This window comes from Penicillium samsonianum (assembly GCF_028829775.1).
Source record: "Penicillium samsonianum strain IBT 33392 chromosome Unknown utg000003l_segment0_segment0, whole genome shotgun sequence".
NCBI lineage: Eukaryota > Fungi > Ascomycota > Eurotiomycetes > Eurotiales > Aspergillaceae > Penicillium > Penicillium samsonianum.
Genome location: NW_026643261.1, coordinates 4,990,807 through 5,017,206, shown reverse-complemented (window position 1 = coordinate 5,017,206; position 26,400 = coordinate 4,990,807). Strand labels below are relative to the sequence as shown.

The following is a 26,400-nucleotide window of genomic DNA, read 5'->3' as shown; positions in this document are numbered from 1 at the left end:
ACAATAGTACAATAGTACTAAAATCGGCTTAGTCTCGCAGCACCTCGCAGCACCATATCGTAGCATCAAAATTGCCCAGGTGCTACAGCACTTGTCAAGGCCTACTAAGGTAGGAGCAATTAACAAAAAGGATAACTAGTTAATATTAGATACATTTTTAGTTACTAGCGCTAGTATTTATAGAATAGATAGCTAATAAAGTGATCTATATATCACATGGCTAAACTATTCTATCTCTACTTTTAATTTTAGGCTAGAAAGTGGGTATATCCGTGCGCTCATTAAGCGTAGTCTAAATACTTAACTAGTGAACGCGATCTAGGTGCTAACTATGCACACCCTAAGTGTTCACTGAGCATAACCTAAGTGCTCACCGAGTATAACTTAAGTGTTCACCAAGCATAATCAGAGCATGATTTAAACATTATTAAGCATGGCCTAGCATTCACTAAACATCACCTTATTTCTTACTAAGTACTATTAAATGGTCACTGAGTAATCACCCTATGCTATGAAATACTCAGTGAGTAGGACCATGAGCACCCTCATAAAGCAGTGGCACCCCGATGGGGAAAATCGTGACCGCGGCCTAAAATCCGGTATATACTTTGCTACATATGTAGGTAAGTAGGTCTTACATGGATTGTTGACATCCGTAGGGTCATTTAGGTATATACAGTCAACAATGTTATGCTTTAAATTTGGGTATCATTTACGAAAAGTCCACTGGGGGGAGCTCTCTCTGTTCCAGAGCCGCCTGGACACTGTACTGCATGGTCTCTATAGCCTCTTCCCAACTTATAGTCCCCTCAGGCCGGGACCCTTGTGGCTCTTTAGACCCCTGCTGCTGCTGCGAATGATCACCGACCAACCACATCAACCAGCGCACCACCGAAACAGCTTTGTCCACATCCTTCTCTTGCAGTGTCACACTGGACAAATATTTACACAACGAAGCAACGTCTTCGCGGTATGGGCCGCCAGCCGCAAAGACATCATGCCATGAGCCAACAGCATCTCGCAGATCTGGTAATCGGGACAGGCGCTGTGATGTAAAGACGGGACGCTTGGGGAGAGGGGGTAGAGGTAGAAGTTTCTCTGTGGCAATTGGTGCAGAAGGGGAAGCTTCCTGTACCCAAGATGGAGGTCTTTGTGCAGGTTCAGTAGCTCGCGAGAGCTGTTGCATCCGGGTGCGCTTTTGTTCTTCAAGGAGTTCTTGTCTGATATCTTCAGGTAGAGCAGCAAGAAATTCGGCTGAAGCTTCGGTTGGGTCTTCGATGTTTGGTGACGCCTGTCTAGACAAGCCCTCTTCATCAAAACCAGCAGATACGGCCGCTGGGCGTGGAAGAACGAACCCAAAGCTTGATTGATTCAAAGGCTTGGGCTTAGGCTTGTTCGCAATCGTTGCCGACTGGGGTGGGCGGCCACGCCTCTTTTTAGGTGGTGAGACTGGCCTTCTCGGCTTGAGAGAGCTAGATGTTGATGGGCGCGACTCTGGTACTGCCGGCGCGGGCGGCGGCGCAGCGTTGGTGGCTGGGTTGTTATAATATCCCAATACCTCTTTGCGGACATCTTCAGGCAATGCCGCCAATGCATCTGGGTCCAGCTGGGACTGCGGGGGAAGGTCGGCTTGGGCAGGCTGTCGTGCTTCACGCGGGAGAGGACAAGGAGACCCAGAGCGAGAATCCTGGCGCGGCTTTGCTTGTGCAACAAGCCTGGATCTGATATCCGTGGGCAACTCGGCAAGGACTTTGGGATCTGGTTGAGTGGGCATAATAAACTGGGACCCCGAGATGTTGAGTGGCTTGTGCGCACTATCGCTGAGTACTGGATCCGCTTGAATCCGAACAGAGTCATCTTTCTGCGGACTCTCCAGCTCGTCGGGGTCTGCATCTGGGATGGCTTTCTTGCGAGGTGGAGACGTCTGGAAGTTGAGTTGTCGCTGACTGCTCTCGGGGCCTGAAGGGCCAGACTTGATTGGTTCAAGTTTGGTCATTTGCACACCCAGACCTCTCAAGTCTCCATGTGAAAAGTTGAAACTTCTCAACATCGAGATTGCTTCTTTCCCAATGACTTCTGGTACATTGGTCGCAACACCAAGAGCGACGCTCTTGTTGAATGTATCACATTTTCCATGGCCGAGATGCTTGACCGGTTCCAGTGGAGCGTCTATCGATCGACGCATAACCTTTAGGGTGAGCTGCTTCCCCTTCACCAGATTTTCCATCAATCTTCGATTCAGCTCCTCGCACAGAGAACGCACAAAGTCATCTGCTTGACCCTGATTGACAAACCGGATCCCCCAGTTGACCTCGGCCGAAACAGATTTCCTGATGGTTTGATCGCCGACTTCTGTTCGGTCGATTCCGCGAGCGTATTCCCACAATTTGATTCCAGTTTTGGGTCCCAGGCCAGATATAAGTCTCTCTTTCGGGAGATCTCTGATGTCTTTGACAAATTTCACATTCAGCTCTTCGAGTTTAATTGCCATGCTATTGCCCACTCCAGGAAGATCACGAACAGTAAGATCTCCAATAAAATCCAGAACAGCATCTGGTTTTAATTGAAACTGCCCAGCAGGCTTGGCTTTTCTGAGAGACACTTTTGCGAGCAGAATGTTGTTGCCAATTCCGACAGAGACTGCGCATCCGGTTTTCTCTTTGATTGAATCTCGTAAATTTTGGGCAATTTCGTCCGCTTTGGCTTGCTCGCGATAAATTGATCCTTCTGATATAGCCTTTCCATCTGAGCCGCCAGCTTCCACACATAGATTTGTGACATCAATCAAAGCCTCGTCGATACTGACACTCTGCACGGTGCCATCAATGGCAAGTATCGAGGTGTAAAACTTGCGACTCGCATCTTCATAGGCAGGGAAATCATAAGGCAGGACTTTGAGATCGGGGCATAATTGCAAAGCAGCTTTCATCCACATCCCATTCTTAACGCCTCGAGCACGTGCAGGATAATTACAACTAGCAATCTCGGAGCCTGGTCCAGAACCATGGGCGATAGCAACCGGCTTGTCTTGGAGCTCGGGGTGGTTTAGAATTGAGACAGCTGCAAAGAATGAGTCGAAGTCCACATGTAGAATGTACCGTCTTGATCCAGGCACAGGTTTCTTTTTCGATCTCTGAGATTGTGCATTTTCCTTCGTTGCGGTCAGCAGTTGGGCTTTCAGCTCCGCCTTCCAGGTTGACAAATGATGGAGGCGAGACTCCCTATAATACTGCTGCAGGAATTCCGGATTCGCAACAGAGGACTTCTGCATCCTTGAGTCAGAAAGGAGCTGTGCGTTGTATTCTTCAGAAGTTAAAGCGGGTTGTGTTGAACTTGTTTGGTCGAGAAGCGTTGTTGTTTCGAGATCAACCAGTGGATCTGGTGAAGTGGGCACTTGATCAGAATCCGGAGCTTGATGTGGCATTGTAGGTTGTGTTACGACATTGGCTGGTGTCTCTTGTTGATGCTGAGGGTCATGAGCTTCCTCCTCTTTCTCCATAGTGAAGCTAGGGAAGTCACCATAGTCTGACTGAGATGACTGGCTCCGCATGGTTGGTATGACCATCTGGGAGGCATTTGACCGCACATACGGGGTCACAAGTTTTGATGAAGAGCCGGGACCCTCTTCGGTTGTGCTCATATCTCGGAGCTGAGAGCTATACCAGCTGGCCCTTGATTGCTCTTTGTAACCTGTGCGAGGGCTATTCGTCTGACTGATAAACCGGCCATCATCAAACTTGAGCACCCTTTGTGCCTGACCTTCGTCTACTATTCTAAATTCATCCCATGGCAGCAGACGTCCTGCTTTGATACTGTCTGTCACCCACGTAGGTTTCACTATGCGGTAGCGGCGGAACTCCTCACGCTTCTTGGGTGTCAGGGCACTGGCAATGATATGAGTAGCCGCAGTCTTGCCATCTAGATATTGAAGGAAGCCACCCCCATGGCTGACAATCAGGTGGTGCAGGTCTTGCAGGGAGGGTTGAGTGTACCCATTGACATGGGCAACTACACCACGGAATATTGGCGGGCAATCGCCAGCTGATGCTCGAATTTCCGCGTCAAGATTCTGCAACTTCATTTTTTTCCGGCGCATGTAGTCCCCAAACCCGCCGAAGCTGGAGGCCTCATACTCCTCTCCTCCTTCATCGTTGAAGTCATCTAGACACGGTCAGATAAGAGCGGAGACTGATATTTAGACTAAACATACGATTTTCAATGCGTTTGCGCATTGCACTAGAGTTGATCTCATGACGGGAGCCCATTTTGGGCTACAACGACCATCATGACCTATAATAGAGTGTAAAAACAAAAGAAGGATGTTGCCCTTTCGCGCGAAGGTCGGTAATCATCACGTGGATCCAAGCTTTCAGGAAGCGGTCACTTGTGGCAATACATCAGCGGTGAACGATTCGTTGCTCTCATTGATCGAGTTTTTTTTTTCTCCAATTTTTTGCCGCATCTGTTGCTTGGTAGCATCTTTTCTTTTCTTCTCTTTTCTTTCCTTCATCTACATCCTTTTCCACGTGGTTCATTCTCTCTTTGAACTTGATCTTTTTCCATCTCGCTCAATTTATTCTAATTATTCACAATGTCTGCCGTTCAGCCTGTCGCAGTCTATGCGCTCCGGGTTCCTCCCGGTGCCATGGTTCAAGCAGTCCCCAACGCTGCTGCTTCGGTCAGTCTTGCTGTGATCATCAATTGGCTGATAACTTGTGCTGACCCTGAATCTAGTTCCGCATCAGCATGGCCGCTATCGATCCCGATGAGGCCCCAGAGTACGAGGATGACCAGGACTCGAGCAAGCCTTCCCGCTCCACCCTGAAGATTGTTCGCGCTCCTCCCGGTCTTGACCTCGATGAGGATGATGAGGATGATGAGGACTACAGTGATGAGGATGAGGAGGAATCCGATGACGAGGAGGAGTCCAACGGTGGCCCTAGCGACAAGGAGAAGGCCCGCAAGCTCAAGGCAGCTGCTGCCCTCAAGGACCTCGAGGACGCTATGGAGGAGGATGATGAGGAGGAGGAGGATGATGAGGACTTCGACCTGAAGGCTGCCATCTCCAAGCTCATCAAGGGTAAGGGCCCTGCCCTTGACGATGAGGACTCCGAGTCCGAGGAGGGCCTTGAGCTCGATGAGAACGTTATCTGCACCCTCAGCCCCAGCCAGGTAAGACCAACACCCTCTTGAGTTTCACAATATTTTGAATATTGTCGTCTAATACCCCCTATAGAACTACCAACAGCCTCTGGATATCACTGTCTGCGAGGGTGAGCCTGTGTTCTTCAAGGTCACCGGTAACCACACTGTCTTCCTAACCGGTAACTACGTCATTGGTCTCGATGACGGTCACGACCACGACCATGACCATGACCACGATGATGAGGACGAGGATGACTACGACCTGTCTCCCGATGAGGATGAGCTCGACATGGAGGACCTCATTGCCATGCAGGATGATGATGAGAGCGATGACCTTGATGACATTGAGGACCCCAGAATCACTGAGGTCGAGAGCGAGGAGGAGGCCCCTAAGCTTGTTGAGTCCAAGAAGGGCAAGAACAAGCGCGCCGCTGAGGAGGAAGTCACCCTCGATGATCTGATGGCCAAGGCCAACAAGGCCAAGTCTAACAAGGCTGAGGAGCCCGCCTTGACTAAGGCCCAGCAGAAGAAGCTCAAGAAGAACAACGGCGATGCCGCCGCTGTTGAGCCTAAGGAAGCCAAGAAGGACGCTAAGAAGGATGACAAGAAGGAGGCCAAGACCGACAAGAAGGTCCAGTTCGCCAAGAACCTCGAGCAGGGCCCTACTCCCTCCGGCGATAAGCCCACCGGCACTCTCGGCGTTAAGGAGGTCCGTGGAGTCAAGATGGACGACAAGAAGCTTGGAAAGGGTGTTGCTGCCAAGAGCGGCAACACTGTCGCTATGCGCTACATCGGCAAGCTCGAGGACGGCAAGGTCTTCGACTCCAATAAGAAGGGCAGGCCTTTCACCTTCAAGCTCGGAAAGGGCGAGGTCATCAAGGGTTGGGACATCGGTGTCGCCGGCATGGCTGTCGGTGGTGAGCGTCGCATCTCTATCCCTCCTTCTCTCGCATACGGCAAGAAGGCCCTCCCCGGCATCCCCGCCAACTCCAAGCTCGTCTTTGACGTCAAGCTCCTCGAGATCAAGTAAACTGCTCGACATTGTCATCCGTCTTTTCATCGGGGTGTTTGAGGTTACCGGTTCAATTGCATCATTCCTGTGATATCCATTGCTGTCTCTTTTTTCAGTTCACTTCCCCACTGTATTTGGCAGGGATGAGATGATCGCGAGGAATTTGTATCCCTGCATGGAAAAAGTGACCATTTATTGCTGTTTATTATATATTTTGTACTAGTTTCTTTATGAGTTGATCATATGATTGAGAATCTTTATTCCAGTGTAGAAAGAGGCATCTTTAACTTTTTTTTAAATAATATGAGCTGTATACCTCGCCTCCTTGCCCTTGCGTCGCAACAAATTCCCCGACATGAAACCGCATGTTAAATAAGATAGAAATAAGAGGAAATAAGGCTGCCTGATGCATGGTCTTTTATTTTTGTCTACATAAAACGTGGGTGTTCTTTGTTTCATATATGTAGTCTTAGGTATATTTTGTTAGTGGTTCCCTTTGCCTTTTTAAGGCTATGGAGGCGATCGCTGATCAACGTCATTGCCTCGTTCCAGCCGAGACCTCTACAGCCTCCAGGGCTCACTACAATTAATCACTTCAAATAATCCTTTGTTCTAACACGTTGGGCTATTACCCTCTGTGATACATTACCCCCCATCTCTTCCTGTTCTTCCTCCAATAAAATCATGGTCATCTAGCCAACTGTGATCCCTCCCCGCAGATAAGGCTATGACTCGTGACTGTTCTGGCGCTTATCGATTCTATCAGCTTCAATCATAACATCTGCGTTGTACAACATCTCATAACTCTCTAGGTGATTATCGGTCTGTATCGCGACATGGACAGCGGCGACCGCATGTTATGCCATGCCTGTGGCGGGGTTTGGATTAAGGATGGTGATGATTTGACGTGCCCGCATTGTGAATCTGAGTTCACAGAAATAGTACAGTGAATGCTTTCTCTCTTGGTTTATTTAATTCTAACACCGTCTCTTCCTCTAGGTTGAGATTCCCCCAGAACTGCCTTCCGAAGATTCCCCCTCACACCGTGCCGACTCCTCGTCGCCTCCACGCGTCAACCCGTGGATAGACCACAATCCATGGGAACGAGACACACAAGAACCGCAGGGCCCTGGGCTTCTCGGACATGGCACTTCTCCATTCTCCTCCATGCGCACATATAGATCGCCCGACGGTCGCTTCTCATTCAGCAGCGCGACACTTGATACTGGAATGCCCTCTGGTCAGCGCAACAATGGCCCGAACCCTATGGTTCCGATGATGCTGCAAAGCTTTGACACAATTTTACAAAATTTAATGGAGCCAAACCCTCGTGGGTACAGGGGATACGGAGAGGACCTCTTCCACCCTCAATCCTCTACCTCTCCCGACTGGCTCGAGGACGACCACCTCACAGGCCATCACCCAGGCCTATCTCCCCGCAATGCAGATGCGCCGCAACCTATTAACCGCAATCCGATGGACATAAATGAGTATGTAATGGCTCTATCTGTTGTGATTGTTACCAGACTAATCAAATCTAGAATCATGGATGCCATTCGCGCTGATATTGGGGTACAAACTATGCGACGCTCACGTGGAGCTCGTAGCCCGGCAAGCCCACATGCTCTTGGGATATTGTCCGCCATTCTCAACATGAGTCGAAGCGGAGATGCAGTATATTCGCAGGAGGAGCTCGACAGAGTCATATCACAACTGATTGAAAATACTGGGACCAGCACTGCGGCACCGCCAGCATCTGATGCTGCCATCCAAGCTTTGCCAAAGAAAAAGGTTAATGAAGATATGATGGGATCTGAAGGGAAAGCAGTGTGTTCGATTTGCATGGATAACGTTGAACTCGGCTTGGAAGTCACTGTATTACCATGCACGCACTGGTTTCATTTCAACTGCATCCACGCGTGGCTGACCCAACATAACACTTGTCCGCATTGCCGTCGCAGCATCAATTCAGACATAGCGTAAGTCTATGTGAGTTGTATGCACAAACCGATGACTTTCAGCTGACAGCATCTTCCACAGAGACGGAGAAGGCACCTGTGAGAATCCGGTAGTGATCCAGGATAGTCCTGAGCAGCCAAGTTCCCACCGGCGTCACAGTTCTGCTCGCACTATGCGCAGCGGTCGATCCTCGTTATCTTCATTGCAGAATCGGCTTTCCCCACGAATTTCACCACGCCGGTCCCCTACGCCGGAGGGAGGGGAATCTAGCAACCCACGGTCTAGCCGGGGTGAGGGTAGCAGTGGAGGGGGATTCACCAATTGGTTTACGAACCGATTTGGAAGCAGCACATGAGAAGAATTGATGCATCAATTATGATTTGCACGCAGCGGGCCTTTTTTTTCCCTTTTCATCCCATGCTTCATCTGTCAGTTTTAGCGATTCGGCAGGTTCGATTGCTTTTTCTTCCCTTATGCAGTTTTTCTATTCCTCCATACCCCTTTTCTGTGTGGCTTTCACTCCGTGCGACGGAGAATTGAAACATGTCTGGTCGTTCGCGAGAGTCTGTTTTGTAAAGTTGTTCCTTCCTCTGCCCAATGTACATACCCATCTCACACATTGACATTTTCCCTTTGGACAACCAGTGCATATACTATTGGAATATTCTCTTTAGTAGCAGATTGTGAAGATTTGTTTCGTCTCGAAGACGGTACGGTGGGTAAGGCTGTAACATTGGGATCTGCCTCTCCTTGCATCACACCTTGGCGATATGACTATTCTGGTTTGTTTATGGTTCATGAGTGCCGTTTCTGTGTGTGCGGAAGTTACCGTTTGATCGTTAGAGTTGGGATTATAGTCTACTAGGCACACTTATTACTACGTAACGTTGATAGTCGGGGAGGATGAAACATCGTACCCTTTTCATATGTGACACCATATTTTCTGCTTTAGATGTGTTTCTGTTCATATATCATTAAAGGCTCGCCTCTTCCATCGAACTGGGCTTGTGGTTTAGTGGTATAATACTCCCTTAGCATGGGAGTGGTCCGGGGTTCGATTCCCCGCGAGTCCATTTTTTTTTGCTTTTGCTCCATGTTACACCCTCTCTAAGATGGGTGAATACTCTTTTTCTATGTCTTATTTTGTCAAATTAAGCTTAAAAGGCATCATTTTATGTCAAATATACTATTTTACCAATGGTCGGGTGTTTTTCATCCATGGATGCCCTTGGCTTTTGTCTTTGTTAGCCTACACCTGTGTACATGGGTACTTTGTACTCAACAGCGCCAGCTCCCGTCTACTCTTGCTTTTGGTTTCATTTTATTAATTCTGCGCGTTATTGCTATGTTTCCTTTCCGGTCGTGTGCATCTCTTCGGTATACGTTTTGTTTTGGTTTCTTATTCGATGTTTCGGCTGGTTATATATTTTGAACTCTCTAGGGCTTGCTGGTTGGTGTACGTAACTTTATAATTACACCATCGTATAATGCAATTTTCCTCTATTAAGGCTTACTCCGGACACTTCTATTCATTGCATAGCGTGAATTGTCACTGTTCGTATAAAAAAGGGCCAACTCAAGGGAAAAACAGGTCAAAGCCCTTGGAAATATCCACCTACAGGTTCCCTTGCAAAAACCTAAAGCTACAGGCAAGAGAAAGTAGATATCAAGCCTTTCTTACTAATTTCCCAAGAATTCGACTATTGGATATACTCTCGAATGCCTAAAAAAGATATGGCCTTCCGAAGAAATTAGATTTTATAGCGAACCTTGACATTATTCCCATTGACTTGTTCGATATTCGATAATAAACCAACATCGACACCCAACGCAAGCCGGGGATATGATTCAAACCTTGGAAGCCCCATCGGTATCATGGTAGGTCAGATTGGTCTTTGGGCTATAGACTAGGAGATAGCCGTTGATATTATAGATTGAGCCTGCGTAAAAAAGTGTTTTAGCCCTGACTTGACTGGTTTTTTCGCCGTTTTCTTTCCACCTGTGTCCCCAGAAGGAATCGTACTCCGCACAGTTGCATAATCTCAACGGGTTGCTCTGCTATAGGTGATGGGATCTGCATCATGAAACTGACCGCAGCGGCAACTGCCGTCGTATGATCTCGGACTGGCTGTAGGGTCCGACATTCCGAATTGAATGGTGAGGTGTCTCAAATTCTTTGAAGGTTGCTAAGATAGTGGCGTACAAAGGTCAGATTTCCTGGGCAGAGTGATTACGACTGTCTTATCTTATAGTGGCTTATGTTAACGCCTCCGATGAACCGCACCAATGACTCGCTGAGTACATGTTTCTTTTATATGCCGGAGACACTTACTTTTAGTAAAAACCACGGTGAATGACTCAAGAAACGTACGACTAGATACCCAGGTAGTTCGTCCACTTTTCCTCTTTTTCCTGCAGACTCGTATTCGAAATAAGTGGATGTTTCCCTCGTATTTTACACGATACTATTATAAGCCCCACGGGGTCAAACCACACACACAAGAGTCCAAAAACCTGCCCATTTTCAAGATTGGCGCATATGGCGTTGAAACCCGGGCGTTGACGAGACGAGACGAAATCGCCTATGCGGCGCGCAGGCACGTGATATTAACATGATTCAAAGCAAAAAGCAAGTATGGATTGTTTAATTAAGATAGTATTTCATTTAAAATATTACCAGCAAATTTGAAACCAATCCAATATCTCAGACTTGCTTTGCCTTTGCCTGACAGCAGAACCCGTTATTCGACGACTTCATGTCTTCGGCCCCACGAGGGCTGGCTTGTCATAAACCACGACCGAAACGGATTTAGCAGTCTCTGCCGTCGAGCTGCTTTGCGTTCTCGCTCGTCGCGCTGCATGTCCATCCAGACAGTTGGAGTGATGATGCGAGGCGGTGGTTGGGGGTAGTTGGAGTTGGGTGTTATCTCAAAACTCGAACTGATCCTGTTCAAGTCTTCCTCAACCTTTGATGTGTCTGTGACTGGCAATCCTGAAGGGGGCTTCTCGACAGTTGTTGAGTGTGATATTGGTGTATCGTCAAGATCCGTAGATGGGCGTGATATTGGGAATGCGACGGTGTTTGGTCTGGGCCTTGAATGGACCGTGATGTGCTCGGGATAGGCATGGGAACCCGAAAATTCAGATGTGTCGTTGTTTTTGAGAGTCTGATCCGTGTGAGAGGACTGTGTATGTTCCTCTGCCCACTCCGTCCCCATTGATAAGTCGAACTTCCTACTCATCTTTGTTGTCCCCGATAGCGTAAAATTTTGACAGAAGGTAGCGTATGACTGATGAAGACGCATCTCTCTCGCTGCTTCCACGTCGAAAATAGGGCATTCCTCTTCAATGTTTTCGTGAATAGGGTCGTATATTTTAACCTCATGAAACTGATGAGATGGCAAGCATAGGTTGTGTGGATCAATATCTGTTGCGTCGTTGAGATTTTTGATATTCTTTTCGCTCAGCGCATGTTCTTGAACACCGGCCCTGAGGATTGTTTTGGATATTCTCTTAGACACCCTTCTTGTGAGCTGGACAACTGTGTTTCTTCGACGGAGTGAGTGTAGTGGTTGTGGTTGCTCTATCGAGTCTTGAGTAGAGAAGGTATCACTCGAAGCGAACGAAGCACTGTCATTGACAATGAAGATATCAGGCATTTTGATGAGTAGATTGATTTAAACGGTGATTGAGAGAAGAATATCGAAGGTCAGGCTGGGATCGAAGGTCAGGCTGGGAATAAATAATTTCTCGTAGCAAACGGTATGCAGTTTTATTGCGCAGGGGTTGAAAGAAAAGAGGTCGAAATCGCAATATCCCATACAACGAGCAAGAGAGAGCAGAGCGGTGAATTCCCATGAAGTACCTGGGAGGTACTCCGTACTTATTGCAAGTTTATTGTATAATAAGAAGATAAGAAGGCCTAGATGCTCAAGCCCGTAGGTACTTCATACGATTAATACGATTCATATCCCCAAGGTGGGACAGATCTTCTATTAAAGTATTTTACAGGTGGATTTGGGTTGGAATATTACCCTACAGCAAATCTACACAAAGAGCATGTGCCTTGCCTAGGCAATATATCTGACCAGTTCGCGCTTTGCCTGTTATCATCAGGATGGCACCAGGGTCTACCGCTAAGCAAGCCACCATGCACAGCGAAAGTGGAAGGACGTCAGAGGCACTGAGACCAGAGGAAAACGTGCGATAAGGCTTGTCGTGGTGGTGTTGGGAAAGTCATACTTTGCCTAGTCCTATACTGGAAAAAGATCCTCTCCATTCACTTGCATTTGTGCGAAGACTTTTTCAAGAATAAACGAGGTTGCAATCTAGTAAGTAAGACACCAGACAAAGGGGCAGTGAGACATTTAGTCACCCCGCCATCGCCAACGGTGGCGCTACTCCGTTCCTAGCAGTAGCCTAGTCTCGGGCATTGCGTTCAATGCACACCGGAGATCACTGGATTGCCTAACTAGGCTCTTATTGGATATGGTTCACATGTAGCATGTGGCCCATGATGTCCGTGCGTTATATATTCGATACTGATAATCATTTGTCCACGATGAATCCGGTTCAAGCCTTAAGAGTTTAATTGGAAAGGTCATAAGAAGGCCAAATCATATTATGAAACTATTTTTATTTACAAAACCCTTTAAGGCAGGTATAGATGTACCGGAAGACAATAAAAGTACACTCGTGTCACATTATCCAGACACGCCCTCGCGCCCGAGCCCCCAGCGACCAACCTCACGCATGGCCTCATCGCCACCTTCAGCCAGTCGTCCGTTGGCATTGGAGGGGTTGCTGTTTCCCAGGACACCAGCCACACATTGCCAGCCATTGCGGCCACCACCCCAGCGGAGGACTTCGTTCTTGTATCGCTCACCGGCGGCACGATCAGTTGCTGCCTGACCAGAAAGGAAGACATCCTGCCAGAGTTTGTTCGCGATCGCGCGGTCAAAGATATAGCTGTAGTACGTGGCACCGTAGCCATACAAGTGACCGAAGAAGCCCTGCCAAGAGGTGCGCGGCTGGACATTATTTGGGTCGGGCAAACTGGAGTACTCAGAAAAGACTCGATGATAGATATCGGTGGAGTCAATGCCAGTTGAGCTGATTTCAGCTGGGATCGAGTGATATGCCTGATCAACGAGCGCCATGAGAATCTGTGCTTCATTCTCAACGGCGCCATAGATGGACCCATGCGCAGTGCGGTCTAGCTCCATGCTCTGCATCATGCTCTCAGACAGAGGTTCGTCAGTCTTCCAGTGTCGCGCGTAGAGGCGCAGCACCTCCGGCGCAGTCGCAAAGCTCTCCATCAATACGGAGGGAAGTTCGGCAAAGTCCGTGGCGCACCGAGTACCGGAGATGGATTGCAGAGGCGTTTGGCCCAGGATGGAGTGGACAGCGTGGCCCATCTCGTGGAACAAGGTGCGAACACTCTGCTCGCTCAAAAGAGTTGGCTGGCCAGTGCCACTGGCCTGAGGTTCCTGGAAATCACACACGAGGGCAATGGTTGGGAGTTGGCGCAGAGTGTTAGTTTGCGGATCTACACCAGTGGCCATGCCGTCATTTGGGTGCGCAGATTGGTTCATAGAGGCACACTCGGTGATCTCCTCTGCCGAGATTTCGCGCGAGCAGCGCAGAGTAAAGTGAGCCGGATTCGGGTGTTTGCTCGGCCGTGTAAATAAGTCACAGTAGACGACTGCAATATGATTCTCCGATTCATCCACCACATCCAATCGACGAACGTCTGGATGCCAAGTCTCGCCGGGAGATGCTTCATGAGGGACTAGACGCACACCATACAGACGGTCAAAGAGTCGAGAGAGACCTTGCATCACCGTTCCCAGAGAAAAGAACTCATTCATAACTCCCATGTGACGAGAGCGACGAGCTTGGGAATACTCTAGAACGCGTTTGTGAACATAGTAAGCATGGTCCCAGGGCCGCAGGGAAGCCTCTCCCTTCAAGCCCTGCAGCCTATATAGCTCTTCCCGGACTGGACCTTGGTTGCTTGACACAAGCGAAGTCAAGAAGTTCGATACTGCTTCGGGTGTCTTGGCCATTTTGTCGCCGAGAGTCATGTGCGCAAAGCTATTGTAGCCCGTAAGTTGTGCCAACTCTGCCCTCTTCACTAGAAGCTCTTCCAATCTTTGAATTTGGCGCTTGCTGGATGTTCGAGTGGCGAGGTAGATGTCTTTGCGAACTTCCTCATCGTGCACCGAGCGCAGAGCAAGTCGAGGGACAATTCCCATAGTCGGAACTGGCGCTTTCTTGTTCCACCGCTTGATTTTGGATATAACCATAGGATCCAATCCTTGGAGGCTGTTGGCACCAAAGATCACCTGGGACCTTGCAGGCTCCGCGCCATTCATGAAATCGGAACCTAGCTGGCTCACATCATTCGAGAGATTTACAAATCGCTGTCTCACATTGGGCGGCATATGAATTGCAGAGTTCGAGAAATCCTTGTTGAGGATCTGTGCCACAATCCGTTCTGCCTCGGTCCAGTATGATGTCACGTCGGGGTTGTTCAAGGCCTTATTGAGCTGTTCATGAAGCCCCGTGGTTGTGTTCAAAACGTTCATATATTCAAACATAAGAGCCCACGCCTGCGTGGCTGCTTCTTGTATCCGCGGATCGGGGTGAATGGTTCGAATGAAGTCGGACAGATCGATGACGCGACACAGGAGATCGCTCAGCTGGTCAAGGTCTCGTGCTAGGGCCCTGTATTCTTCGACCGTCGAGGCGGCAAGCACCTTGGCTACGATAGCCTGGCATCTCTGCAGCGAAACATTTGCGAATGTCCTAAAGCCCTCAGGGCTTGTCAGGTATTGGTTTTGCACCAATCCAGCTCGCCTTGGGACTGTGGTGGTGCGCTGCTGGGAGAATTCATTCCAGAACGGTTGTGAATCAAAGACTCGGCGCAGAGTATGGTCATCGGCCTTCTTCCTTGGTGCACTATGATCTGCTGGAATGTAATCAAACGACGTTGAGGGAGAAGATGCGGCGCTCTCGAAGGCTCGAGATTGGGGCCGCAGATGTAGGCATTTCCGACATGTCCATGTTCGTCGCAAAGGGCGAAGCATTGTAGATACTATATCAAAAGCAGATTAAAACCATCGGAAATCGTGGATTCACAAATCCCCTATTGCAAGAAACATAGAGTCGAAGGAGAACGGGCAATGACGGAGTTTTCTGGAGATTCTGCCGAGCCGAAGAATTCCCGTCCTGCTCCAACACGACTTTGCTTCATCCTCACTACCAGCTCCCCCCCCCTTCTCCTCCCCCCCACACCTTCAGGATGTCATTCCGGCCGATGTTGCAACAGGTATGCCTTTGTATAATTGCTTCCTTTCAACTTGGATGCAATTGATTGCCCAATATCCCATTTCCATGCTGACTTGTGGCAAGCGGGCTGTGGCTCCGATCGCAGCCACTCTCCTCGCGGGAGGTATTGCTCTGTTCCCTAAGAAGACCGCATTCGCAGAAGAGCCCCGAGACAATGTATGCCCAGATCAGTTCCTATCTTTATTAAATGTCTGAGATTCTTGGTCTGACACACGACTGCTTCCCTAATATAGCGGAAACCTATCTACGATGACTTCCCGGCCGACATTCCTGAACCCTCCAAACCCTCTCAGCTTGCTGCGCCTGCCACTCCTAAGCTGATCGCCGCGCCGGCTGCGCAACCAGCTCCCTCTTCACCCACCCCGACAGATATCCTGACCGCCCAGGTCCGACAAGCTCGCCTCTTCCTCTACTCACACTCCCTTGCCGCAGAGCAGGGCTTCAACAACTTCCTGTCTCGGGCCCTCAACATCGAAAACTGCTTCACCAACACCGTTGCCTCGCTTGCACCTTCTGCCGAGTCCGGCGAGCGTCTCCTGCCCGGCGGTGTCTACGTCGTCGTAACCGCCATGGCCGGCTCGATTGTCTCGCGTAACCGTGGCATCTTCCTCCGCACTGCATCGCCGCTCGCTTTCGGTACTGCGGCCGCCTACACTCTCCTGCCCGTGACGATGCGGAATGTCGGAGACTTGGTCTGGGAGTACGAGAAGAAGGTCCCTGCCGTTGCGGAGCAGCACTTGGCTGTCCGTGAGCGTGCGGAGCACATCTGGTACACTGGTATTGCGCACAGCGGAATGGCGCGTCAGATGATGGAGGAGAAGATCGGTGACACCCGGAAGAAGTTGGAAGAGCTGGTGAGCAAGGGCCACTAAATATAGCCCGGCTGTTTGGGGCTATAGAGCGGATTTATTTGTTGCATATGTACGCTTAGAAATCGTAGATCCGAAGACATAACCGGATTGGTTCCTTTTGTTTCAATCGTTCAGTCATAAAGTAGGTGACCTGACAAGAGCATCTATGAGCGTACACTTGCAATTGGGAATAGGTAGCTTGCGATGATCGACATAAATTGATTTCGTCATACTCTACATTAAATTGATTTCTGATTTCTAGGCTATTCATTCATTCTTCTTGCGCAGGTCCTGGTGATCCTTCCGGCGCAGCGCTGTCCGTGTGAGAGGGCGAGGCTCCTACCTTTGGCGGCGGAGGTAGAGGAGTTCCATGCCGTGACGGCGCATAGTCTTGCTCCCGACTTTTCTCTTCACCCTCGGCAAAGTAATCATCAAAGGCTCTGTTGGGCGATGCCGCTGCCCGTGATTTCCCTGCACGACGGCCGGCGGGCGATCTAGTCTGTAACGGCGAGGCACCTCTTGCTTGAGCGGAGGTCAGGGGCGGCGGCGCTGCGATGTTCGCTGGGACTAGGAAGTTGCCCGACGGAGCTGCCATGCCCGGGATAGCGCTTGCAGGGCCGCCCACCGAGGAAGCAGTGCCATCCTCGCGTGTCTCGAATACAACCTCTCCTGGTCCCTCAACCTCTTCTCCGAGTCCAATGGGTAGTCGGTGAAGAGCACCGTATCCCAACTCTGCACCAAGGGCGCCTTCGCCACCCCAGCCCCTGGTAGGAACGAGCTCGACCTCGCGAACCACATCAAATTCGCTATTGTAAACCCACAGAACCAGCGTGCGATTTAGATGATCTTCAACCAACTCCCCAAGTGCCGACTCCCCTCTTAACGTTCCGCTGGGGGTTCCAATGATATAGTCTGAGTAAGGAAGTAACCCGGCTCGGTATGCGGGGCTGAGCGGCGATGGGATTGCAATAACATGCCAGATGTTTTGCGTAGAAGAGAGGGGGGCAAGCTGTAGCGCGAGGCCGAGGGAGGGGTTCGTTGGCGGTATAGGATGAGTGATTGTGTGTGTTCGTTGACCCTGATGAGATATAAAGTTAGCTCGAATCTAGAAGTATCATCTTAGTATCCTTACCTTCGCACTCCACACTTCAAGTGTCAAGCTTCCCCCAGCGCAATTTCGGCATTCTGTCGCAAAGAGGTTCGGGTCCGGATCTTCCTGTATGTCAGTGTGAGCGAAGCTATAATGCCGGGATATAATTATCCTCTATACTCACAATTGTATGACCGTTGATGCCCACGATAAAGTCAAACCATGGCTCAAGAGGCAATTCTGGGTCTTTGTTGCGGAGAACCTGGAAACCGAATGCGTTGTCACTGGGGCCGTTGCGAGGCTGTTGGCCAGGCTCCCCGTCTAGCCGGCCGATGAAGCGATTTAGTGCGCCGAACATAATTATCCGGTATAATTAAGATTGCGAGTGGTGATCGAATGAGGCTGAGTAGGGGTGTGTTTACCTCGTGCGAGCTGGCCAGATACACATGTGCAAACCATGCAAACACCACCCATCTTTATCAGTTATCGAGAATCGATGGATCATCTCGCTTTATCGCTGCATTGTATCATGGCAGACGAAGACGCGCCTCCAGAGGTGCATCACTACAGCAGTTTGCACGAAGTGCCCTGGGACATCCAGAAGTAAGTGTCATTGTCATTGCAAAATACCAATGCTAACCCAACTACCAGCTACTGGGCACAACGATACCGGATCTTTTCCAAGTACGATGATGGTGTATGGTTGACCGATGATGCTTGGTTTGGTGTCACACCAGAACCAGTCGCGAAGTTCGTGACTCTTTTCTGTTATGACAGACGTCCTGCTAACCTTTATTTAGCACAATCGCTTCACAGATTGCCGAATCAGCGCCTGCTGGGCGCAGAATTCTCGTGGATGCCTTCGCTGGCGCAGGCGGAAACACCATCGCATTTGCCTTGACCGGAAAATGGAAACGAATCTATGCAATTGAAAAAAATCCTGCCGTCCTTAAGTGCGCAAAGCACAACGCGAAAATCTATGGCGTGGAGGACAAGATCACTTGGTTCGAAGGCGATTGTTTCGAGATTCTCAAAAATCAACTTAAGGAACTGGCACCGTACAGTGTCGTCTTTGCCAGCCCTCCCTGGGGAGGTAAGTGTGTCCGAATCTTTGCTTTTGTGACATGAACTAAATGTAACAGGCCCGGGATATCGTTCAGATCAGGTATTCAACCTGAAGACCATGGAGCCATATTCCCTCCAAAGATTGTATGATGAATACTCAGTATTCAGCAAGCATATGGTTCTTTACATCCCAAGGACCTCTGATTTGAAACAAATTGCAAAGCTGGTTCCTGACGGTGACAAGGCTACAGTAATGCACTATTGCATGGAAGGTGCAAGCAAGGCGTTGTGTATTTTCTATGGGGATTTCAATGTGTCATGACTTATGGTTGCTATTCACCTGACAATAATTTCATGAATTGTATTTTTACTTCCAAATATGTTTTTTTCTTCTATTGTTCTTCATTGTTTCTGTTTGAACTATTGAGTCAAGTATTGAATTCAGGCATCTAGCTGATTGCCTTATCGGGTTAGCGTTACCCGGTCCCTTGCGCATTATCCTGGAAACCCGTTTTCTCTCTACGACCACCTGTCCGACTCGCCCCTCCTCCTCTCCTCTCTCCTACGCGATCAGAGCCACGGCAAAACCCACGTCCAAATCGCAGGCTCGCATAATACCCAGATGTGCATATTCTGAATCGCGTCGTCGCCTTGTCCGGCTCGCGCCTACATTCTTAAACCTACGATTTCTCTCACCAATTTGTCAAATCTAACGCCTTCATCATTTACAACATTTCTCTCACCTTGAACGCAAGCGCACTTGCCACCATGCCGCACGCAACACCGAAGGCCCCGGAGGGCGAGGAGGATACCGATTTCGACGATGTGATGCGACAACTGAACAACTACGAAGATACCGGCCCATCTCTAGATTTCTTGTCGCGTGATTTGGAAGTTGGTGAAAAAGCCGACGATGCGATCGACTACGAGGACTTTGACGACGATGAACTTCCGGAGGAAGAGGCCATGCCACGCCCAGCTCCAGCCCTGCCTGCAGTGGATGATAATCAAGATCCTTTCGCGAATTTGGGCTCAGACGACGCCGCTCTTTTCGGAAATGGCGACGATCTCTTTGGTGACCCGGGAGAGGGGGCTCAGACCCAGGATGACAATCTCGATGATCTCTTTGGTGAAGATTCTTTTTCGCCGCCTCCTGCTGGACAGGATGATGCTACCCGTGGTCTTTTCGAAGACGAAGAAATGCCCTTAACAGATGCGCCCGTTGACCTACCACCCATCCCGTCAGCCCCGGAACCGCAGCCAGAGCCACCTATGATGGAGGAAGATGAATTTCCGGACGATGACAGTATCCTGTCGGAAGACATGAATCCCGTCGAACTCCGCGCATGGAAACTTCAGCAGCAGTTGTTCGCCATGTCAGGCGTCGAAAACCCACCTGCACCACCCGAGAACCACGAAGAGCTTTTGCATTCCTTGTTTCCCTCGTTCGACCGCAACACTCTTCCACGTTGGCTCGAGTTGATTCCCCACAAGAAGGCCATCTTCATTGGAAAACAGCCAACCAAGCCGCCTAAACCCGTCTTGCCCACGAAAGTGAATATTGAGCTGGCGGCTGATCATGAGCGTGCATTCAGAACCGGTCAGCCCCTCAAGCGTGGCCTCGATCACGAAACTCATGGCTTGGTGATGATTACACAATCGGACCGCGAAGACGAGGGAGAAGAGGCGGAGGAGGATGCAAAGGAAGATATTGACCTGGATGATGCCGACGGAGATGAAGTGCTACCGGGTGGCTTCACAATGCAGGACCTTCGAATGATTTGTGTGGACTGGGATGTTAAGGATGATGTCTCTAGCATTGACCAGGAAGAGAAGCCATCGACACAAAGAAAGGATGGTATATTTGATGAGGATGAAGCAGATTGGCTCATGGAAACTGAGGTTCCGAACAAGAAACGAAAGACTGGCCCAACTCCGATGGATGTCATTGCTCTATCTCATATTGATATCCCACTATTGGATGACCCGGAACAAGCGACAATGAAAATCGCGAAGAGAGTCACAATCGATCTCAATGATCCGAATATTCTTGTCGACGAATTAAGAGCGGATGCCGTCGCAAACAAGCCGAAGCACGCCGCTCCTCGCACCAGGGATGAAGTGGACCTGAATTTGACGCGCCGTCTCACTCAGCGGTACAACATTTCGAATGATCAAGCATACGACATGCTCAAACAGAATCATCAGAACAAGATTCGCAGCACCCTTGGCAACGTGACACTTGAGCACGGTCTGCCAGCCCTACGTTTGCAGTGGCCCTACTACAAGACTGAGCTGGCCAAGGCTGAGGCTAGATCTTTCCACCGACCTGCTATGGCCTTCCGGCCTGGGCAAACGTCTTTCTTCAAGAACCCGGTTCAGTTAAGACGCAAGCACTTACGTGGCAAAGACGCGAAAACTGTCTATGATTCTACAAAGTCATTGTCCATGGGAGACAACTCCAACGTCTTGCTGGTGGAATACTCTGAGGAGCTGCCCATGACGCTAGCCAACTTTGGAATGTGCAACCGTTTCATCAATTATTACAGACGAAAGAATATTGATGATCCCACCCGCCCAAGGGCAGATATTGGCGAAACAGTTGTTCTCTTACCCCAGGACAAGAGTCCCTACTCAATCTTTGGCCATGTTGACCCCGGCGAAATTTCCCCGGCAATCTCAAACTCCATGTACCGAGCACCGCTATTCCCGCACCAACCCAAATCTACGGACTTCCTCGTGGTTCGCAGCACCACTGGAGCTAGTGGCAGTGACTATTTCCTGCGCAACATCGAAAATTTCTACGTTGCCGGACAACAATTCCCATCGGTTGATATCCCTGGACCGCATTCGCGCAAGGTGACAACTGTTGCGAAGAATCGCATGAAGATGTTGGTGTATCGTTTATTGAAGAAGAGCCCGGATGAGCGACTAGCGATCAGCGATGTTACAGCTCACATACCAAACACTACGGATATGCAGAACCGACAGAAGGTCAAAGATTTCCTTCAACACGACAAAGACACTAAATATTGGAAGCCACTGGATCCAGTTCTCCCTGACCAAGACACAATCCGTTCGTGGGTCCAACCCGAAGATGTTTGTCTTCTGGAATCCATGCAAATTGGACAGCAGCATCTCCACGACACCGGTTATGGCAACGATGCCGAGACTGGCGGCGAAAACGAAGAAGATGAAGAATTCGAGAGCTTCGAGCAGCAGATGGCTCCCTGGAAGGCAACTCGCAACTTTTTGTTGGCCTCCCAAGGCAAGGCTATGCTGAAACTTCATGGCGAAGGAGACCCCACTGGCCGTGGTGAGGGCTATAACTTCATCAAAACAAGCATGAAGGGTGGGTTCAAGGCTATCGGTGAAAGTGTTGAGGATAAGTTGGACGCGCAGCGACTTAAGGAGCTTGGAGGTCACAGCTACAATGTTGCCCGCCAGCAAAAATCATATGAAACATCTATTCGTCGGATCTGGGATGCTCAGAAAAGCAGCTTGTCCTCTACCATCGAGCATTCCGACCAAGAAAGCGACGTGGACCAAGAAGACGAATACCAGGATCAATTCAACAAACCAACACCCCGATCTGAAGCACCGACACCTGGACCATATCGTCGTGACGATGAGACAACAAGTCAGTTCAGCAAAATGAGTTTCAACAGCCAGCGCGGCAAGGTGTTGCGCATCACCCGCCAGGTCAAGCAGGAAAACGGCGAAATCGTGGAGCAGGAACAACATGTTTTCGATCCCCGAGTGATCAGACATTACATCCAATATCGTCACCACAACGAAGCCATGCACACAAAGCTGGAATCTCTCCAGCCTACGGGCGATCCAGAAGTCGACGCCCGCAACAGGAAGCTGATCGAGGCCGAGCTCGGCCGTCTCAACCGCAACAAGGAGCGTCGTTTCGCCCGCGAGAAGCAAAAGGGCATTCCTCGTTCCGGCGATCCGGACGGCAAGCCTGCTGGTACCCAGCGCAAGTGTGCCAACTGCGGCCAGGTCGGGCACATCAAAACAAACAAGAAGCTCTGTCCATTGCTCAATGGTACCATGAAGCCCGAGGATCGCGTCACGGATTCGGCTTTCTCCATGAGCGCACCGGTTCTGTGAACTCGGTTCGCTTTTGCTTTGCCACTTATGCACCTATCTCCTTAATCATTTCCCCCTTCATATCCATCTTCCGAACTTGATACCCCTTAAAAGCTTCTCTGCCCCGAATTTGCTCTCCGATACCCCTGTTTCCTGCCCATCAGATGTGATTTGAGACCATACATAGCCACTTTCTGCTTGCTGTGTGTATGAATTTCCCAGCGTTGTTTCATTTTCTTTTGGGTGTTTTGCTTCATTCATCTTCGATGAAGTATCATAGGAAATAGGATGTATTCAATCTGATGACAATACTTTTTGTGCAGGTAGGCTAATGTCTTCTGTCCATAATCATACATTCATTCCTAAGGATACATGAGGGAGAGTGGAGTAAAGACCGTAGTTCTAAGGACGGTGAAGAGTCACCTATGAGGGAACGAGTCGCTATACAAGATGAAAAGAGGGTTATATGGATATGTTTGACCCGTTGAAAGGACGGTGGTTTGTCGCATGAATGGAAGAGTAACAATAGCCAACAGGTTTGTTCCAAGTCGAGTAGGGCGTCAGCTCCCCATCCAACTGCTTTTCTTTGTATAGTCACGATGCATACAGGCCGGCCAATTGGCCTCTGCTATACGGTTGACGCCCTCGATCTGTGCTGAAAGCCAAAGCAACGTCGTTGGGTCGCCGGTATGTATATCCCAGAAAAGCACCCTTTTTGCGAATGTCCAAGACTGTCTTGCTCATCTGTTTGTCTCGAAGGATTTTGTCGCGGGGCCGCTTCTTCTCCTTTTTCTTTTCGGCGTCTTTCGCCTGGTCCTGTGCCGCGCGTGGGGTAGTCTCAGCAAATGGCGGCTCTACAGCGTCCTCCGCTGGAATTATTTCTTGATTCCCAGGGGTGATCACGCCAGGCTCTTGGTCAGGATCCTCCGAGCCACTACTAACAGCATGCTCGACACCGTTGCTGGCCAATTTCCAGTCGTCAAAGTATCTAGTGTCCTCCCAGTTCCTGACCCTAGGGATCATTGGTGGTTGGCACATGTGGAGATCTTGCCATCGGATACCTCGGAAGAATGGATGAATCTTGATGTCTGCTGCATCGTTGGGGTATACGTAGTAGCTCGCGATATTTCGGTACCGCGCGTCCATGGAGTAGAGCATCTGGGTTGAGACAGGACGTCCATTCAGTATTTCATTGGCTTGGTACCTCGGAGAGCACAGGCGATATTCGCGCTCTTGGAGAATCCTGGTAATCAGATCCATGGCATCCTGAGAGACTAACTTGTCCGTGGATTTCTCCCGCGGAAATCGCAGAGTTCTTGCGTGTTGCTTGAGAAATTTCAGAACGAAATGTTCACCGGAACAAGGGAAAAGAGAAATTACTCACAAGGATCTTGATCTTTGTATCGTGGCGATTTTCACAGGCAAAAGGTGTGAACCCATACAGACACTGGAAACGCCATGAGAATTTGATACACCCAAAACGGGAATGTCGAGCGACCTACCTCGTATAGAATGATACCCAAGCTCCACCAGTCACATCTTCCGTCATACATTTCACCGCGAATGACCTCAGGTGCCATGTATTGACTGGTTCCAACAACACTTTTTGCGAATCTGCGCCGCCCCTTGTTGTTTCGCCAATCCAATAAACTTGTTGAGGATGGTTGATGAAGAGTATGGTCATCCAGACTGTGCAATTTTATCTCGGGCGCAAGCTCTTTCGCTTCGGCAACCCTATTCTGGTCTTCGGAATCACCCTTGACATCGATACCGAGTTTCTCCAACAAGGAGTAGCGATGGCTGTTATAATAAGCTTGATCATGCGACCAATGTCCATTGAAAGCCAGACCGAAGTCGGAAATTTTCAAATGTCCCGACGCAGAAATGAGGAAGTTATCAGGCTTGACATCGCGATGAATCCAGAAAAGTCGATGTGCCTCCTCAATGCACAATATCATTTCGGCAACGTAAAACCGTGCCCAGTCCTCGCGGAGTGTATCTTTGCGGATCAGTAGCCCCAAAAAGTCACCACCAACCATGTAATCCATCACAAGATATAGATTGTTGGCATCTTGAAAGCTGGCGATCAAAGGAACAACCCAGCGAGAGGTCTCAGAGGCAACAAGGAAATCTCTTTCCGCTCGAATATGGCCTTCCTGGGAGTTACGGATCATCTCTGCCTTTTTGATGACTTTCATGGCATATACCTCCTTCCTTTCACCGGTCATATACCTTCGACGGCTTTGTTTGGCACCTTCCACGGCAGACATCAAAGCTCCAAGAGGATTCGATCTGGACTGGACATTGTTGTCTTTGAGGGTCAGAGGGTCATCTTCATGGGAACTCTTCGAATCACAGCCATTTTGTCGAACAAGACGCACAACACCAAAGCTTCCTTTCCCCAGTACCTTGATAGTTTTGTACCCTGCGACAGACATGGCGCTTTCGCTTTGAGTGCAGTATCGATTTGATTTAAGCACACGGCACTGCCGAAGATAATCGTTCTCTCCCAAAACCCAGTTGTGTCTTGTCATCAACCGCTCCTCTGGTGTGAGCTCAAATGCATAGATATGCTGCTCCAACTCGAGCTGACGTTGCTGACGAGGATCTTTGTTTTTGAAAATGGAGTTGAAGTATAGTTCCAAGTAAACTTTTGCCACTGATGTCGCTTCCACGGTTTTGATTGACGGCGCTATTGTGATTACCTTTGTGTTTGAAGCATCGGCAGCTTCATTGATCTCAGAGAGAGAGGGCCAATGCACCACTGCAGTTTCGTGTCCATCGTGCAGCTTGCCTTTATCCGAGGAAGGAGACGGCCCTCCGGACGTGGGCGGAGTCTGTGAAGTTGACTGCCCGCCAGCAGGAGACCTACCACTGCTGGGGCTGGTTGATGGGTCTGAGCTATCATTGGCGCCATCACTCTGTTTGCTCAGTTCCTCTAACACTGGAGAACTGACGGGAAGAATACTCGGTCTTGACCGAAGATGCGCACGGCGGATGACAGTGGGCTGGCCAAACGCAAGCGAAATCTTATGCGAGAAGCGATCGACAAATTTTGAATTTGTTGGACTCGATTGCTCAGTGGCAGTAGTAGGCAGAGGGTCCTCACCTGTGGCATGTTGCTGCACGTCATCGACAAAAGCCAGTTCACCCTGACTCTCGGGTGACCGTCGTAGGTCGGGAAGTGGCTCAGACAAAGTTTCAACCCCTTCGGTAGGGGTGCTGAGCGAAGGAGTGACAGGTATTGGTTCACTTTGAGGGGACTCGGCTGCAGTAAGATATCCTGGGCTATCATCGCCATTACCACTTGGGGAGGATGAGTTCAAGGGATCTGGGCTTTCGTCGCCGGCGTGTACGGAACCACAGCAATCGGTGTCGGCGCTAAACCCTTTGTTGCCTGCGACAGAGTATCAGTGAATGGTCTGATATAAAAGAAAGACATCGGTGGACCACCACTCACTCTTGGATGAACCACGCAAGCCCAGCAACAGTAGGATCTTGGAGCCACTGCGAGTCAAACGAGCCCTGAACCGATCTTTTCCCACCCTTGGGATAATTGGCTCTGATGCCGGGCTTTCTGTTGCCCCAGAGTCAGTTGGAGATGTGTCTGGCTTTCCAGAGACAATGATTTTAGTTGGGATCCAGAGATTGAAAAGACTTCGTCGAGTTGTATCTTTCTTACTGGAGGCTGTCATCTTTGCCTCCCAGAGACAATGAATGTTGAATGAAACATGCGTGAACCTTAACAATATATTGGATTAGATGCATGAAACATGAAGCATGAAGCATGAAGCTCAGGTGTTTGTGGTGAAGTACCCATGTTGTTA

The 26,400-nt window shown here is 49.5% G+C and overlaps 10 protein-coding genes across 10 annotated transcripts; 5 read left to right on the top strand and 5 right to left on the bottom strand.

The window, feature by feature from the left end:
* Positions 1 to 712: 712 nt before the first annotated feature.
* N7471_005519 (putative DNA damage repair protein Mus42) lies at positions 713 to 4,265 on the bottom strand (the record flags this gene model as incomplete). The annotated part of the gene is made up of 2 exons (XM_057278238.1): positions 713 to 4,161; positions 4,211 to 4,265. The coding sequence occupies 2 exons, from the start codon at positions 4,263 to 4,265 to the stop codon at positions 713 to 715; spliced, it is 3,504 nt and encodes a 1,167-aa protein (XP_057137848.1).
* A 326-nt stretch (positions 4,266 to 4,591) lies between these two features.
* Positions 4,592 to 6,175, top strand: N7471_005518 (FKBP-type peptidyl-prolyl cis-trans isomerase; the record flags this gene model as incomplete). The annotated part of the gene is made up of 3 exons (XM_057278237.1): positions 4,592 to 4,678; positions 4,735 to 5,172; positions 5,237 to 6,175. The coding sequence occupies 3 exons, from the start codon at positions 4,592 to 4,594 to the stop codon at positions 6,173 to 6,175; spliced, it is 1,464 nt and encodes a 487-aa protein (XP_057137847.1).
* Positions 6,176 to 6,993: 818 nt separating this feature from the next.
* On the top strand, positions 6,994 to 8,471 carry N7471_005517 (putative RING finger domain protein; the record flags this gene model as incomplete). The annotated part of the gene is made up of 4 exons (XM_057278236.1): positions 6,994 to 7,098; positions 7,157 to 7,647; positions 7,699 to 8,136; positions 8,198 to 8,471. 4 exons carry the CDS (start codon positions 6,994 to 6,996, stop codon positions 8,469 to 8,471), a joined length of 1,308 nt encoding a protein of 435 aa, XP_057137846.1.
* A 2,386-nt stretch (positions 8,472 to 10,857) lies between these two features.
* On the bottom strand, positions 10,858 to 11,775 carry N7471_005516 (uncharacterized protein; the record flags this gene model as incomplete). The annotated part of the gene is made up of 1 exon (XM_057278235.1): positions 10,858 to 11,775. The coding sequence occupies one exon, from the start codon at positions 11,773 to 11,775 to the stop codon at positions 10,858 to 10,860; it is 918 nt and encodes a 305-aa protein (XP_057137845.1).
* Positions 11,776 to 12,819: 1,044 nt separating this feature from the next.
* Positions 12,820 to 15,207, bottom strand: N7471_005515 (mitochondrial intermediate peptidase; the record flags this gene model as incomplete). The annotated part of the gene is made up of 1 exon (XM_057278234.1): positions 12,820 to 15,207. One exon carries the CDS (start codon positions 15,205 to 15,207, stop codon positions 12,820 to 12,822), a length of 2,388 nt encoding a protein of 795 aa, XP_057137844.1.
* Positions 15,208 to 15,422: 215 nt separating this feature from the next.
* Positions 15,423 to 16,341, top strand: N7471_005514 (MICOS complex subunit MIC26/MIC27; the record flags this gene model as incomplete). Its single annotated transcript, XM_057278233.1, has 3 exons — positions 15,423 to 15,449; positions 15,533 to 15,625; positions 15,703 to 16,341. The coding sequence occupies 3 exons, from the start codon at positions 15,423 to 15,425 to the stop codon at positions 16,339 to 16,341; spliced, it is 759 nt and encodes a 252-aa protein (XP_057137843.1).
* Positions 16,342 to 16,591: 250 nt separating this feature from the next.
* On the bottom strand, positions 16,592 to 17,768 carry N7471_005513 (uncharacterized protein; the record flags this gene model as incomplete). The annotated part of the gene is made up of 3 exons (XM_057278232.1): positions 16,592 to 17,398; positions 17,453 to 17,536; positions 17,595 to 17,768. 3 exons carry the CDS (start codon positions 17,766 to 17,768, stop codon positions 16,592 to 16,594), a joined length of 1,065 nt encoding a protein of 354 aa, XP_057137842.1.
* A 138-nt stretch (positions 17,769 to 17,906) lies between these two features.
* Positions 17,907 to 18,797, top strand: N7471_005512 (RNA methyltransferase; the record flags this gene model as incomplete). The annotated part of the gene is made up of 4 exons (XM_057278231.1): positions 17,907 to 18,013; positions 18,062 to 18,160; positions 18,211 to 18,503; positions 18,553 to 18,797. 4 exons carry the CDS (start codon positions 17,907 to 17,909, stop codon positions 18,795 to 18,797), a joined length of 744 nt encoding a protein of 247 aa, XP_057137841.1.
* A 446-nt stretch (positions 18,798 to 19,243) lies between these two features.
* N7471_005511 (DUF3591 domain-containing protein) lies at positions 19,244 to 22,594 on the top strand (the record flags this gene model as incomplete). The annotated part of the gene is made up of 1 exon (XM_057278230.1): positions 19,244 to 22,594. The coding sequence occupies one exon, from the start codon at positions 19,244 to 19,246 to the stop codon at positions 22,592 to 22,594; it is 3,351 nt and encodes a 1,116-aa protein (XP_057137840.1).
* Positions 22,595 to 23,167: 573 nt separating this feature from the next.
* Positions 23,168 to 26,268, bottom strand: N7471_005510 (serine/threonine-protein kinase; the record flags this gene model as incomplete). Its single annotated transcript, XM_057278229.1, has 4 exons — positions 23,168 to 23,899; positions 23,958 to 24,020; positions 24,076 to 25,970; positions 26,034 to 26,268. 4 exons carry the CDS (start codon positions 26,266 to 26,268, stop codon positions 23,168 to 23,170), a joined length of 2,925 nt encoding a protein of 974 aa, XP_057137839.1.
* Positions 26,269 to 26,400: the final 132 nt, after the last annotated feature.